Consider the following 16,900-nt stretch of genomic DNA (forward strand, 5'->3'; position numbering starts at 1 on the left):
TATATCAGTGTATGTGTATACTGGTACACATGGCATAATACAATAGGAGAACATATACAGTGAATACTTAGACTGTATATCAGTGTACATACAGTATACAGTGCATTTCCTCAATAGAAATGTTGTTATGTGTTGACATGCATGGCATGATGCAACTATTTATATCATCTGTAAGAGGAGAACAGATGCATTACTTAAATATCATGTCTTGTTTGCTAAGGTATAAGTGCCCTACTGATAGTTGCCCTGGAGGGAGCCCGAGATGTCGGCCAAATGCAAATGGTGGAGTTTGGTCGAGGTTTTGGCTACAAAGTTCCTCTCAGCATTGGCATGCAGAGTGTGGGCAGCACCATGCTGAAACAAGTTGTAAGTTGTGGCTGTCAGTCTACAGCCATTATTACCTTGACCGCTTTTAGTCTTCTAATGGAACAAGACCAATACATTTGTGCCATAGTCCTAAAACCAGACTTGCCGTGGTTTTGCAAAAAAAATGAAGTCTGTGCTCAATAATGGGCTTGTATTTGTAAATGAGTGACATTTCAGCATGTGAAGTATGTCATTATTGTCTTTTCAGAAATAGTTTCTTGTCTCAGCTTGTCAGTCTAGAGGAGTGAAAATTTGTTCCTAAGGGTAATGTCAAAAGGAAAAAGTGAATAGTGGTGGGTGATGGTAAATGTGGATTGTCTTTCAAAGGAGAACCTTGATGATTGACAGTCCCCCACCTCCTAATAATCATTTACCACAATTATCTTTCTTTCCCTTCGTACTTCCTGACAACCTTCAGTCTGTCTTTTTGTCTGTCCTCTTTCTTCATCACACACTCTCCCTCCCATTGAATGTATTTTGCTGTCTATCTCTCTCTAGGACACAGTGGCAGATAGAGACTGCTGTAATGTTACGTGCAAGTGCTCTGGACACGAAGGGATTCGTGGATCTCGGGGCCTCTCAGCGTCAAAGGTGACTGTAACATGCATGACTTTAAACCTTTAACGTGTGTGCAAAAGTGTGTGAAACTATAAAACAGAAGAAAAACCTACAAACATTCCATTGGTTGTGCTCAGAACACAGAGATATACAGTAACAATGAGGAAACGTAATCATTTAAATAAAAAACGTAATTCCCATTTTTCTTACATTCCATTTCTTACCATACCATTAGTAATGCAATGATCAGATACAACATCACTCACAGCCCAATACAGTGTTGTGTCTTCTGCTGTAACATACTGTAAGTTAGCTAATGCTTTTAGAAGAGTATTTATGGAGCAGTTCTCGATGAATGGAGATGCAGGCCATTTGTCTCATCCCTTAATAAACTTAAATGTCTATTGTTGGGGAGAAAATCTATTAATACATTTTTTATCATTTTTTAATTAATGAAAATAATGAAAATAAAATACATTTGAAAACAGGCTGATGTCCAAATTATAGTCTGTTTTCTTTATGTTTATAAAGGTGTTTGTTGGTATGACTGGTTTCTTTCTATACTTTTTTACATGTAAGACTTTAGTTAGTGTCAGTATGAGAAATGTGGCTGGTTACATTGTCTTGTAATTGTACACATAAAGTTTGCCATCTTTGGCTTGTAGCTGACATTCCTCAAATCGACTTGCATTTGACTCTTACACCCTCTTAATCACTTTTGTGGCAATAATAACACCCTCAAGTGTAATATTGCTTATGTAATACTTTGTCATAAGTGTGTCACTCACCGAAAATAACTGATTTTCAATTGAATTGAATTTTAGTTGAAAATCTGTTATTTCCTGTGAGCAACACAGTTGTGTAAAAAACTTGGGACAAACTGCATTTTCATATAGAGCAAAATAGATGACAAGTAGGGTATGGGAATAAGTGGCTGTGAACTGTAAAATGTACTTGTGTATGAGGCAACAGGGTTTCTTGTTTATTTATGTGCTGACCTTTGACAGTCAGTGCGACAGATTTGATTGAGTGCTATAAATGTTGTCTTTCCTTTTAAACAGGGTGTGGTCGGGCCAAAGGGCCATCCTGGCTACCCAGGAGAGGAAGGAATTTCTGTAAGTGTTTGTCCTTTCATTTTTATTTATTTTGTTCATGACATACCTGGCCAAGAAAGCATGCAACATGCATGTTGTGTCTATGGAAATGTTATTGTTTTTTTTCCAACTGGGCGCACTCACTGTTGAAGCTGTCTACAAGCTTTCAATATAGAGTCACTCCACATACATCTGTCTGACCTTGACCTCTTGTTGTGGCTGTCTGTGTCTACCCCCAGGGTGACAGAGGTGGACCTGGACCATTTGGACCTCAGGGGATACAGGGCTGTGCTGGGTCAAGAGGAATGAAGGTACAACAGATGATAAAAAAACAAACGCGCGCACACACACACACACACACACACACACACACACACACACACACACACACACACACACACACACACACACACACACACACACACACACACACACACACACACACACACACACACACACACACACACACACACACACACACACACACACATATGCTGAGCAACTAAACCACTTTGCTGACCTGCCTTTAATCTGTGTTTGTGTTACAGGGATACCGAGGCCACCGGGGAAACAGGGTGAGTGACTGACTCATTTGGAATGCAAATGCATTTATCTAAGGAAGTTAGAAGACATGTTGTATGTAGTGTGAAATACCTTTAACAAGTCTAGTTTAAAGGTCATGACAGCTGGAAAAAGAGAAGAAAAGAAAATAGGTTTTAAATGTGTAACAGTTACAATGACTCAACACCTTTGAATCATTTTGCCATTGCAGGGTGATGACGGAGAGCATGGGCTTGATGGAGTAAATGGTGAACAGGTAATTAGGACTATGTAGTTCTTTATCTCTATTACGCTAATTCTTGGAGTCTCTGTCTGACTGTGTTATTATTACCTCTGCCGAGGAGGTTATTGTAACAAGGTTGATGCTACCAGCCACCTCTGTGGCTTGGTTCCTCCGACAGTCAGACACAGTCAGGTTGATGGTTCAAAACACATTTATTGTAGAGTGGCCAGATGTTCCATGCCAAAGCAGATGTATATGCTGTGACCGAGGCTCTACCTCAAGTGAGTGTGAGGATGAGCACGTTTACACGGCAACCATCAGAATAGAAAACGACAAAGTGCTGTTGCATTCTCACTTTTTATTTTGCTTTTACAGGGAGTGGTTTGCTAAATTAGACCTGCTGGTGGCGCTATAACAGGCCAATGTTAAAAAGGTGTCATTTCGTCCTCGGCCTAGTGGGAATGTGCGTGCAAGATTTCACAGAAATCGGCCACTGCGTTCATGATTTGAGGAATTTTGTTGAACCACTTCCGTTTTACTTCCTATCACAGCTGTTTGTTTACACCAATCAAAGATGGTTGATTTTTAGGAAGATACACCATCCCAATCGGAGCCACTTTAGGCGAAATGGTACACAAATCCTACAAATGGTCTCCTAAGTGGGCGTCGGCGTCTGACAGCAAATCTCGTGAACGTCCTATGTTAAAAAGAAAAATAGAGAAAGTTTATTAATAAAGTTGATTTTCTCCTGATTTATCTCTCTGAAAAAAGACATTTCAGTATGAAAAATCTTGGGAATATTGTGTCGCTTTTGACGAGCGGGTCTAATATTTAGTTCAGTGACCATGGAGCTAAAGAATGGTTCAGAAAACTCTCAGAGTTACAGACCTGCAAGGGTCCATTTGGTTTCTAACTGTCCATCATTTAGCTGGGGACCCCCTGGACCTCGCTCAAGGACCCCCCAAGAACCCCCTCAAGGACTCCACATTGAGAACCACTGACAGCTCTAGTGCTACCATCAAACACTACCTTTTGAAATAAACAGATATTTTGAACACACTCTAAAGTGGGGAGATTTTAAATCCTTGAGGTTGACACCCTACTGAGTGCATTACTTTTCTTTATTTCCTCAGGTGGTTATATTTAAAAAAAAAAAAAAGAAAAAAAAAGGGGCTAACATTGCCATTGGAACAAAACCTTAAATGTTAACTTTTCAATAATAAAATACAGAATGTTTTGTCTATTGTGTCCAGGGCTTCAGAAACCCTGTAGTCATCACCACATCAATCAATTGTAGCTCAATGTCTTGGCTTGTTTTAGGGCAGCAATGTATACTTTAGTATTTATTTATGCTGTGTCCAGGATGTGACTGGGCGTGTTGAGGAATGTTTGTCAATGTCTCCTAATTAAAAGTTGTTATTGTCTGTTTGCAGGGCCTAACAGGACTTGGTGGCGGCTCAGGAGAGCGAGGAAACCCAGGAAACCCAGTAAAAATACATGCATCATTTTATTTATTCATTCATGTTCATACTAGTCTCTTAAGCCAGACAACTATTTCTCAATCTCTGAATGAGAGTCTATAACTACGCCTGCTGAATACAGATAATGGAAGCTGTCATCTGTTTCCGTTCACGAAAATATATTTTAAAATATCTTTAAAATATTTTTTCTGAATTTTCATTTCTGCTCAGCAGCAAGCGATATAGGCTTCGACTTATTTGATTTACATTTAGGACCCTACTACAAAGACGAAATGGAAGTGGGGGAGGCGGGGCATCCGCTTTAAACTCTCGTCTCATTTCCAGTGCTTCCGTTGCACATGACGGAAGCATTTGAAAATTGTGTGAGCCAACAGTCTGGCTCAAGAGACTATTTGTTCATACTGGCACACTCTCTCTCTCTTATAACTAAAGACGAGCACCACTCGACACAATCTTCTTTTTACGTATATTCAACCCACACTAAACAATTCATGTTATGGACCATATTATATATATATTTAAGTACTGTATAGTGTATATGGTGTAGGACCGCTTTAAAAGGTACCAACATGAACTCGAACACAAACCTGACAGCATATGATAGTCTCAACTCATAGTGTATTAATATTAACTTTAATCATTCTGAACATATGTTAACATCGGATATTTCAATTAATTTCAAATTGACCAGTGCAGCACCAAAAAAAATCGGTCGAGTCAAAGGTAGCATGATTATGTTGTTTCTAGCTGTAGGAGACAGCAGTGAGTATTAAACAATAGGCTACATATCTCACTTCATATCAATATCTCTATATCCTTACAGTATATCCCTGTATCTCTACACTATCTCTACTGTATCTCTATATCTTAGCTGTTGGAGAAAGTAGTGTTTGTTCACTTAAGCATTTATGGTATGAATTTGGTATTTTCAGCGGAGATGTGTTTGCCTGCAGCGTGATTGATCATCTTTCTTCTGCCCTCCGACCTGTCACTACAGTTTGATTTGTTTCACTTCTCCAGGGCATCCCAGGTAACAGAGGAGAGCCGGGGGTACCGGGTCAAAAGGGACTGAGAGGAGACCCGGTGAGTTAAAAGGAAAAGAAATGAAATCAGTTTGTCTGTCTTACTGTCCCAATTCTTTAGTGTATATACAGTACAGTACAAAAAAAATGTTAACCATGTTTTGAGTATGTAGTGTGTTCCCACTGAAGAAAAAATCTATGGATTTTTTAAAGGTAGTGTTGCTGGACACTATTGTCACACAATGCACTGTGTAGCATTACAGAGAGAGCTGTTCATGGATGGGAAATACATATAAATGGATGAACATAAATAAAAACATAAATAAACTGGTAAATCGTCTGAAAGACGATGTTGATTGTTTGCACTATATAGATTTCAAATTTGAAATTGGCAATAGTTTGCAACTTGCAACTCAATGATGCCCTTCGGCACAGTCATTCTGTAATCTCGTGTTAGTACAACATGGCATGCACATGAATTTTGCATTCTAACTGCCAAAATATTATATTGTAAGGATTAGTATAATACGAATACTGTACTACTAATACTCGTGGCCAACAAATGGGGCATAGCTACTCTCTCACACTCTGCTACTTTCTGTGTTTCTGTGTTTCATTATTTATTTCTGTCTTCCTCCATTTGTCTCTCATGCAGAGACTGTCACCCCCCCCCCCTTCTCTTTTTTCTTTACCCTCTTCATCTCTCTCCTCTCTCGCTAGTTTTGGCATCAGAGTATACTTAAAGTGCCAAAGTAAACATTTTGCAGAACACACACACAAAAAAACAGATTTTGAAAGAAAGTCTTTTGAAAATCGCCAATCTACCAGCTCACACGGGTTGTGAGCTTGTAGATCGGCTAGGTCTTAATTGGATAATGTATGTTTTGTGATAATAATCTAAATCTGAAAAGTAACTTGTAACTGAAGTACAGTATAAAGTATAAAGTACTGAAAAGGGGAAATACTCATGTTAAGTAAAGTACCTCAAAATTGTACTTAAGTGCAGCGCTTGAGTAAATGTACTTACATGTAGTTACTTTCTACCACTGCTCTCTTGTCACTCAAGACATGCATGTGACCCCATGCCCTCCTCTATGCTTTATGTGGTTACATGATATCTTTGGTATGCTGACAGAAATACTTCATTTCCCTTTCTAAGCTGCTTTCCCTCTTTACAAAGCAGAAGAACAATGTGCTTCACTCACACATGTGTATATGGCAGGAGTGTTAATATTACATTATCCGTGTCATAGTTCCTAAATCTGCTGGGACTCAAGTTATTTTGAGTATTATTGCATTATGTCATACCTGAAAGGAAAAGGCGTAGAATGCATGGACACATGCGCGCACGCACGCACGCACGCACGCACGCACGCACGCACGCACGCACGCACGCACGCACGCACGCACGCACGCACGCACGCACGCACGCACGCACGCACGCACGCACACACACACACACACACACACACACACACACACACACACACACACACACACACACACACACACACACACACACACACACACACACACACACACACACACACACACACACACACACACACACAGTATTTGATATAGTGTACATCAAATCCTTTTAACTTAACTGTTTTGATTGGTGAATGATTGGGTGACAGGTCATTTGTATTTACAAAATGTCACACACAGCTGGGACACATCTGTAACCCACCAGCATTGCAGAGACTTCAACTTGCATGCTTTTACTGGGCCATAGCGCCATGGTCTTTTCACCTCAATGAAAATCTTCAAAGTAAGAATCTGTGTTGTGTCATCCAATAGGGTGAATCGGGTGTGGACAACACTGTGCCGGGACCCAAAGGAGATGCCGGGAACCCAGGCTTACCAGTAGGTGACATCATGGCTGACAACTGATAGGATAAAGTAGAACCCAGATGCCTTTAAAATTTGTACTGAAATTATTACATGCTACTAACAAATCACACATATTTTTCCTGCTCCAGGGAGATGCAGGAGGCGATGGCATACATGGGGAGAGTGGAGTTAATGGAGGCCCGGTGAGAATTTAAATTTATAAATTTAAGAATCTAAACCCCCTAAGTCAGTGATTCTCAAACTTTTCAATTTAAAGGATCCCCATAATACGGAGAGGTAAGGACCTGTAAGGGTCCATTTGGAACCCCCTCAAGGAACCCTGAGGGTCCCGTGAGGGGAGATTCAATTTCCTGTATTTCTTTTTTCTATTTATGGTGTGTGACACCCACACTCAACAAAGTATAAATCAAGCCTTAGGTAACAATGTTTGTGTTGAACATAATTTGAAATCTATCGATTTTCCCCATTCCCCATTGAAAACCTCATTTGCAAGTTTTGTTATAAAATAACAAATATTATTGCTGTCCTGATTCAGACTGCTGCTGCTGCTGTCTGAGGCTCTGCTTGAGATGAGTGACCAGATGTCACATGTCTGCTGTTTGGGAACAATTTATTGACTTCATGTGTACCGGGCTGAGGTTTAAATCCCATTGTGTTCTAGCTCAATGGGTTTCAGATTTCAGATGTTTTATCACACATGTTCATATGTCATAGATACGCCATAGAAGACTGACGTCATAGACATATGCGATATATGCGTTTCACTGAGCGCACCTTTCATTTTTGTTTTGTTTTGTAAACCCTTTTACCTATTGTGTCCTATAGCACATTTGATGCATGGAAGAAAAATCAGCAGTTAATAGTTCAGAATATTTTAAAGCATCAAAACAAATAAAAAGCAGTACCTTTCAGCCACTGCTTAAAAATACAATTTTAATCTTGTAGTTTTTTCCTCACAATAGTGAGATGGGCAATTGCAAGAAAAAGTGAAAATACATTATCCAGGCGCACACTATGACAAGCGCAAGCAAGATATTAGATACTGTTTACTTAATCCCACTCCCGGTGGATTTCTGACCACTTGCAATGGTTTGAATTTGTTCCACCTGCAGTTTATTTTTGACCGCCTGCTCCTGCCCACAGCAAAGTACCGCTTGCTCCTGCAATATTTTCATGGGGACACAAATACAAACAGAAAGACAGCATGGGGGGTGGCAGGATTTGACAATTTCAGCACCAGAGAGGTATGGACAGAGACAGTGGGCGGGGCTAAATGATGATCAGTATTAATCAATAGATGCCTATTCAGATTATGTCGGTAATGACGTTTAAAAATTACGTTCTCCTCCTCCACGAGACTGTCAATTAAGCTGTCACTAATTGACAAATGTAACCGGCCATTTGACCCACCTTTTGGTTACATTTGTACACTCATGCTTGCTGACAGACCATACTGCCCAGTCACAAACTAACTCTGTCCCCTTGCCCTGTAGGGTCCACCAGGAAGAAGAGGACCACTTGGTCCCACGGTATGAGATTAAGTAATAATAAATCTCCTTAGTTCATACTGGTCATTTACATATACATGCTCCCTTTTCAGGCAGTGGGTCTTACTGTCCGTGTGTGTGTGCGTGCGTGTGTGCGTGCGCATGTGTGTGTGCGTTCCAGGGGGCAATTGGAGAAGCTGGTTCCCCGGGAGTTCCAGGGAGCCCAGGGCCTTCAGGATCCCAGGTCAGTGTGGTAGGCTGTCCTGCCTTTCATGCCAGATGCAATGAGACCAATTCAGTTCAGAGCAACAAAAAAAAATTAAACGTTAATTTAACTACCATCTCTGTGGTAAAACTTGCCGTTGCAGAAAAATACAAGTCAGTTTTTGAAACGCCAAAACAATCATAGCATTAATAGAGATGTCTCCTTGCAGTGTAACTTGGCTTACTGCACAGATCTGGCTGATCTGACACTTGCATTTGGCTGGTGATAAAAGTTCCTTGGAATTTATTAGGCAGGGATTCCCAGTACTCTGCCAAATGTGAGATGACTTCATTGTGTTCTTGTGCATTTTTGTCTGTCAGTGTGGGTGTGTTGGTGGTGGCGGCGGAGTGGGAGGTTCAGGTGAAGGTCATTATTGGAGAGGCAGAAAGAACTAAATATAATAACTGAAAAAGACAAAAATGAATCAAAGCTTTAATGGTGATGAAGTTATATAGTATGCACTAAGCAGTGTATTTGTAAAACCTAAAATGTAGGTCATTGTGAAACTAATATATATTTTGTTATTATTTGTTTTACAACCACGTTGCTCACCAATGAAAACAGATTTTTAAGGGGAAAACATTTGTTTCAAGTGAGTTATTCACACAAGTCCAGTATGAAGATACTGTAGCAGTCGACCCTAGCACAAATAGCTACATCCTTTGGCATGTGTACAGTACATTAACTCAGTCTGCTGAACATTTGACTAAAACAGGGTTGGCTGATTTGACTCTTGTTTCGGCTGGTAAAAGTTTTGTTTTATTTATTCATTTCTAGAGGAACTAGAGGCAGATGTTAAACTGTGGGGATTCCTAGCACTCTAAATGTGGGATCTTTTTTATGGTGTTCAAGCATGTGTGTCTGTGTCAATATGCATAGCCTGTTCAAGATAGGAATGTTTTTCTGTTACACTGCCTCGCTGTTCTGTATAAAATTAGATGGAATGGGAGGCATTGTTGCCTGCGGTTAAGCCTGCAGCGGCGTTAGTCATAGAGCCAGGGGAGGCAGGGGCGAGACAGGGGTGTGATATCTAAGGTCTGCGCATCCTTTCTGCCTCGAACCATTCCCTGTTTCGCGTCATTTTCTCCTCCAATATCTAACGCGGTGCGTAAAACAAATTTTCTTCCTATCATCCTTCCTATCATCACCCTTTAGTTTACATTACTTTCATAAACTGACTGATCAGCTGGTTGATGTGGTTTGGCTGCATGCTCTCAATACTTTATTATTTTACAGTCAATTTCGACAGATATACTGTAGGGGCCGCTGTCATTTAAATTCCTGGGCTATACAAACATCATTGCCACAAGGAATTAACAATCAGCATTCCTTAACATAACCCTACTCCCCATGCCTTTTTTCATACATGCACACATCCACAAAACAATATCATCACACACCCCACACAGACATCTTAGTGTTAACCACTCTTAGAGAAACAGACTTGAGTTACAACTGTACCTTTATGTCTACACCAAATCTCTTCGCCAAAAATAACAGATCTACAAGATCACGACGTGTCACGTTGCGACACGTCGTGAGCCTGTAGATCTGCTATTTTTGGCTTACGTTCCTCCCAGAATATGGATACTGGGGTTCAAATGGCTTCTTGTTGCATGATGTCATGCACATGGATGCATGAGCTGTGATTGTTTACTTTTGCGGGGAGAGACATGCATACATACATACATACAGACAAGCCATGTTCAAGACTCCTTGACCTACGGCCACAATGTAAAAAAAAAAGGTTTCCTGGCGTGAGGCCCTCACAGGCATGAGGCCCTCTGCAACCCCCTTTACAGTAGCCCTGTTTAGCGAAGAATGATATGACATTTAGCATACTGTATGACATTGTTTGCATTTGAATTGGATACCTGTAGACCTAGGGTACTCTTTGTACGAGGTGTATCGATGGAAATGCATGAGTCGAGGCGGATCTTCAATCAATCTCAATGTATTCACGTGCGGTCAGGTTACAACAGCATAGCAGAAGCAGGCAGTGCTCAAGAGCTCATCTCCGTTCGAATCTGTCTACTTATCTCTTTACTCAGTATTTATACACTTTTTATCTGATTCAGTCACTTTGGTCAGGCCCCCTCCTTCCTGATCCATGTCTGGTCATTTCTCAATCTATTAGACACATAACAACATCTTCCATGTAAATGACCTCTTTTCTGAGGATTTAAGCATTTGCTTTGACATGATATTAATTCTGAGAGGTCTGATTACATTCTTGATCATGACAACATTTGATATGTATACTTGATATCACCCTCTTATGGGACCTTCTATGGCTCCCTTCCCAGAAAGGGACTAGTAACACTGAATGTTTGCTGAACTCTTGAGCCTTATAATGTGTCATGAACAACACCTGGTAAAACGTGGTGGATTTTCATTTTTCCAGAGTTATGACCTACTGTAGGGGTGTATGAGATCACCATATTGTGCCACATACACTTTATCCACAGGGAGCCAGAGGAGTAAGAGGCCAGCCTGGAATGAGAGGGACAATCGGTTTGCCTGGACCTCAGGTTGGTACAGTATGCCCTTCATCTCAACATGCCTCTCTTTATCAAGTGTAAAATAATTAACTATACATGAATTTGACAAGAAATATGTTATTTTTTTCTGATTACACTGAATGAATGTGTTTAAAGCATAGACTGTAAAAAAGAATGGACAAAGCTACGCCATTGGTTTCTACAGACCGTAAATTAAGCCGATTGTTCAGGAATTTCAAATCCGCCATCTTTCTATATCGCGCCATATCCTGCGCAACCAGACCAATATTGGTTGGGTAGCTTGTCAATCAAGAGCGGGGGCAGGGAATGAATGCTATTGGTTGTGTAGCTTGTCAATCAAATCATCCCGCCCCTCCTAGAGCATACCCTACTTTTTCGTCAAACCATAATTTACCAAAACGTATATCATGATGATTGAAAGAAGACTTTAAACTAGCGACTGGAAGCATATAGTATTTATGACAATGTTTATTAAGGTAAGAAAATCAAGTCTAAAGTTCGTCAAAAACCTACCCACTTGCGTTGAGAGAAATTCTTTCTGAAAACAGCAGGGGTAAAACAGCGAAACTACAGGCCATTCATAATGAACTGTCACTTAAACTCACTTCCTATATGGACTCAATTTCAGACGAGGAAGCTGCACCCTTAGTTTAAAGACTGCCTGTGCTATTGAAAGTCCAATTGTATATTTATTTAACTTATCTTTTTCTTTAAAATGATTAAAAATAATTACTGCAGTACAATGACTGTAAAGGAATTTTTCTTTGTGATATTGGTGTATACTAGTGTTGCATAATTGCATAATCTGACATGGTGACCATCGTGAAAGACCAAAAAATGTTTTAGCCTAATCCCGGCATTAGTGTAAGTAAGCCTGTGGTGTAACTGAATGTTACTCTCTTGCAGGGTGGCCCTGGACCAGCAGGAAGCAAGGGAGCAGTAGGCCGCCATGGAGCTAATGGACAGAAGGTGTGTGACATCACTTCCATTACATGATAATAGAAATTAACATTATGTTAATTTAAGACAAACAAGGAAATTTTTTGTGGAATTAAGTAACTTTTTGCACATAATAAAAGCATGTTAAGTCAGATTTCACAGTAGCAGTCAATACAATATAATAGCATTACTTAAAGGTCCATACTGGTCTAAACTCATAATTGTGTACTCGCAACTTTTGCCATATTAAACAAATGAACAGACCATTTTGACAATGATTGCTTCACTTTTAGAGGTGGTGGTTGTGATTTTGTTTACATTTTGTCCAAAGTAATTAAAATGCTATCAAACGTATCTAAATAACTGAGTCAATTTTATCTTAACAAAACTGCTCAGTTAATAAGTCATGGCCAATTTTGTTCATAAATCATTCTTTTCTCTCAACTATTTACTCTAGACTTTTCAAATCAATTTGCACTTTAAAATGCATTAGAAAACTACGATAACCAAACTTTGACAAAAATCTCTTAGATAACATTTTGTGTGTTGGGTTGGGACTATCTCAATCAAGTTCGATTTTCATATGGTACCCATACGAATCTAAAACATTGACTCTCTCAAAGACCAAACAAACGGTATGCTTTGGAAAATGGTCAAGTACACTGTGAGCCATATAAGCTAAACATGCCAGACCACCGGTATGGACGTTTTATAGATAGATGGCCATAATGCACTCATTATTAGAAAATAAATAATAATTATAATCACATAGATCATCAGTTCATTGTCACGCTTTCCACTGTGTAATGAAACTATGGTTAAACTATTCTGATAATCTGTTGCATCTCTGCAGGGTCAAGCTGGTGATCCAGGGGTACTGGGAGTGCCAGGAACAGAGGGCCCCAGGGGAATGCCGGTAAGATGTTGGGGCTTGTGCTCTGTATGTAGAATAGGCATGGTGTGCATGAGCATGTGTCTGCTTGTGTTTGTTTGTGTACTCTTCTGTGCGGCATTTCTTGAGCCATGGGTCAGGCCACAAATTAGGTCCTGGAACTGTTTATCATGCATTACTGAGTTTGTGCTTTGTGCTCATGTGTTTGTGTTTAGTGTATGCGCATGTGAATACTTGTGTATCATCTGTCCATTACTCTCTACAACTATGTGTTTTCTTTTTCTTTTTTCTTTTTTTCCTCCACGATTTTTTTAACCCATTTTTTTCACCCAGTGCCAACTGCCTTAACTGTAATCCTGGGCGCTACTCTCCCTCTGCCAGCCTGGGGAGAACTCTGAACTGAGCTCATGCTTCCTTCAATGCATGAGGAGTGAGCAGGCTGCTTCTTATCACCTGACAGGGGGGAGTTTCCCCGTTAGGACGTAGCATGTGGAAGGAACACGTTATTCCAACCAGTTCCTTTCCCCTCCATCAGGCGCCCCGGCTGACCAGGGGGAGGCAGTATAGAGACCAGGATTACTGCATGTTTTTTGTGAGGGTACCTACCCTAGGGGACACGGGGAGAACATGCAAACTCCGCATAGAAAGGCCTTTTCGCCAACCCCACCTAGGGTATGGGCACTGATGTACAACTATGTGTTCTGTGTTCTCAGGGTCAGGATGGCAGAGATGGCTATGGACCCACTGGACGGCAGGGAGCAAAGGTAAGTCCTTCTTCTTAACAAGTACTCTCAGATAGGGCTGCACAATTTATTGGATATTATACCGTATTGGGATATAGGTTTCCACAATTTGCAAGTATTTGAAAGTTTAATTTCCTTTTGCTATGTACAATAAGTGCTCAGGCACTGGATATGTTATTCAGGAACATAGTTGGAAAGGCTTTGGAGAGCAGACTGCAGGAGATAGATTAACAGAGAGACAAAGAACTGCAGTAAAATAATGTTCTTATTGAGACTAATAATTCTGCTCACATTTTTGGGGGAAATCTTTTTTCCCCAATATCGGCTGCCCTGATTTCTAGTGCTAAAAGAAAAATTCTCCTTAACTGTTAAGTGTGAAAATATCAAGATTGATTTAATTCTTGCAATATTTAAGGATTTAATTCAACATCAAACAGCTACTCAGAGATGAATCACTGTCACTATGATATACTATGCTAACGATTCTCAATTTAAATTAAAATTAACTTTATCTATTTTCTGTAATAATGACTTATTATCTCACTGTTTTTTTCCCCTCCCAGGGAGAGCTTGGTTTCCCTGGTTATCCTGGTCTTCCAGTAAGTTCATTCATTTTCATTAAGTGAGAAATTTAAAGATGGGAAACTTTGTCTTTATAATGCCAAATTATACAATTAGGCTGAGCTCATTGAACACAGAGGCCGATTTAGTGTCATTAATACTAATACACTAATACTAATAATACTAATTACTAAAGTAATACACTTCTTTTAATGGCATCTTTATCTTAATTGTCTCCAGGGTGAAAGTGGGCTACAAGGAGCCAATGGCGGTCCAGGCCCCAAAGGAAACCTGGGTAGAAGGGTATGTTATATCTGTTACCAAACAGCACCAAATGAATGTGTCACAATACTGTAATTATGGCTAATGAATTTGTTAAAATGTATAGACGAACCTGAAGTATTTGCTGTTCAGTTGTGATGGTGTTAAATGTGTGTGCGTGCGTGCACGCGCTCGTGTCCGTTCATGTGTGACAGTAATTATTACTATTTTATTATTTCCTTATTTTTTACTGTCTGGACTGATGCAGGGGTATTCAGGCCATCAAGGGGAATCAGGTGTGACCGGAGACTTAGGACATCCAGGACATCCGGTTAGTATGAAGCCTAATATACATGCTTTGACACATTCACATTACTTATTATAGTTTAGGCTCAGGATGGGTAAATTGATGGATTGGGGGATAGTAGAATAATGATGATGGTGGTGGTGATCAAGTGAATGTTCCAAAATGAAATATTGTAAAAACAACCTATTCTCTCTGTCCACTCAGGGTCCTAGAGGCCCTGCAGGAGCAAGAGCCATGTCTGTAAGTGGTCTTATACACAAGATTCTTTGACCAGCAATCTGTTATGAAACAGTATATGATATTTACTTGACTACTCTGTGTGTTTTTCTTTAGGAATGCCAGTTAATAACATACATCCGAGACAACTGTGGTAAGTGTTAAAATAATACATCCAGTAATAATGTTGATTTTTGGCAATTTTTGGCAAATAGACTTTTAGACTATAGTCTAACTAAGTACTGTATTCTGCTGGTGAATGAGCAAGTAAGTGCCTTGCTCAAGGGAAACCTTATGGTAGAAGTTGTGGGAGGCAACGTAGGGGGTAGGGGAGCATGTCTCATTCACCTACCCAGATTGCCAGAATATTTTTTATCCAGCAACCTAAACTTGCTTTTGAGTCAAATGTTTTGACACATAATTGGCTCTGTAACCAATCTTCTTGTTACACTGTGATGATTTGAAAACTATACAGTATACAATAATTCTCTGATGAAATCTTCTATTCTATTTTGGATCTAACTGATGATGTTTTCGCCCCTAAACAGCATGCTCCTATGGTAAGTTTCTTGATTATGCCGCTCTGTCATTGAGGACTTCACTGTAAGTACAACACTTGCTATAAGTTTGTTTGTTTTTTCTTTTAATTTCTTCCTAAAGCACAATGACAAATCTATCTATCTATAAATGCACGGAATCTCTATCTGTGTGTCTGCCTGTCTTTCCCCGCATATCTCGAGAACAGAACAAACTATCGACTTCAAACTTGGCGTGTGCAAAGGAGTGCAGTGACAAGTGGGAAGGCGGTCGGTTTTTCTTATCTATAAAGCCACACATCTCATATCTGTCTGTGTGTCTTCCTTATATGCCCATATATGGAGATGTCATCAATATGACAGAGTTTCATGTAGATCAGTCGGGCAGTTCTCGAAATACGCTGGTGATTCGCTCGCTCACTCACTCACTCACTCACTCATTCACTGATAGTGAATTTATAGATAGAGTGAGAATAGCACATCTACTGTAGATCAGCTATTTTCATTATTTTCCATCAAGTGAAGTGAGAGTAAATGTTGTAAGACATAGTATAAAATAGGGTTTAAATGGTCAGTCATACTAATCGATTTAGTCATTTATAAGACAATTTGTGTGTAAAAGAAAAAGTTCTGGAACGCACCTGTGTCACTTTTTGATTTGAGCTAAAAAGCATTATTTTACACTTTGGCTATTAAAAAATAGCAGATATACAAGTTCATAGCGCGGCACCGAGTGCCGCGCTACGAGCTTGTAGATCTGCTATTTTTGAAAAATCGTGAAAATGTGTGCAAATCTTTGAATATATATTGTCTTAAAGCGAACATTTTTAACTCAAATCTTTGCTTCTGGGGGTCCCTAGAACAAAACATTTTGAGATGGGGGTCGGCGGCCAAATACATAACATTTTGGGGGTCTTTGAAATGAAAAAGTTTGACAACCACTGATATAGAAACATATTTTTTTTCAGAATACTGTTGGGATTTAGAAGACATTTGTAGAGTCGGCTTC

The 16,900-nt window shown here is 39.8% G+C and overlaps 1 protein-coding gene across 4 annotated transcripts in view; it reads left to right on the forward strand.

Annotated features, from left to right (window-relative positions):
• col6a4a (collagen, type VI, alpha 4a) overlaps positions 1-16,900 on the forward strand; it is a 48,949-nt gene that overhangs the window by 24,743 nt on the left and 7,306 nt on the right. For all 4 annotated transcript variants that reach the window (XM_084052533.1, XM_084052535.1, XM_084052536.1 and 1 more), the window contains 22 exons: positions 221-366; positions 865-957; positions 1,986-2,039; positions 2,258-2,329; positions 2,567-2,593; positions 2,791-2,835; positions 4,236-4,289; positions 5,304-5,366; positions 7,109-7,174; positions 7,291-7,344; positions 8,656-8,691; positions 8,831-8,893; positions 11,383-11,445; positions 12,343-12,405; positions 13,229-13,291; positions 13,981-14,031; positions 14,574-14,609; positions 14,812-14,874; positions 15,101-15,163; positions 15,344-15,379; positions 15,473-15,509; positions 15,904-15,915. In XM_084052533.1, the coding sequence (XP_083908659.1) occupies positions 221-366; positions 865-957; positions 1,986-2,039; positions 2,258-2,329; positions 2,567-2,593; positions 2,791-2,835; positions 4,236-4,289; positions 5,304-5,366; positions 7,109-7,174; positions 7,291-7,344; positions 8,656-8,691; positions 8,831-8,893; positions 11,383-11,445; positions 12,343-12,405; positions 13,229-13,291; positions 13,981-14,031; positions 14,574-14,609; positions 14,812-14,874; positions 15,101-15,163; positions 15,344-15,379; positions 15,473-15,509; positions 15,904-15,915 (1,260 nt within the window). The remainder of the gene's footprint in view (positions 1-220; positions 367-864; positions 958-1,985; positions 2,040-2,257; positions 2,330-2,566; positions 2,594-2,790; positions 2,836-4,235; positions 4,290-5,303; positions 5,367-7,108; positions 7,175-7,290; positions 7,345-8,655; positions 8,692-8,830; positions 8,894-11,382; positions 11,446-12,342; positions 12,406-13,228; positions 13,292-13,980; positions 14,032-14,573; positions 14,610-14,811; positions 14,875-15,100; positions 15,164-15,343; positions 15,380-15,472; positions 15,510-15,903; positions 15,916-16,900) is intronic.

This window comes from Gymnoscopelus microlampas (assembly GCF_963454915.1).
Source record: "Gymnoscopelus microlampas genome assembly, chromosome: 3".
NCBI lineage: Eukaryota > Metazoa > Chordata > Actinopteri > Myctophiformes > Myctophidae > Gymnoscopelus > Gymnoscopelus microlampas.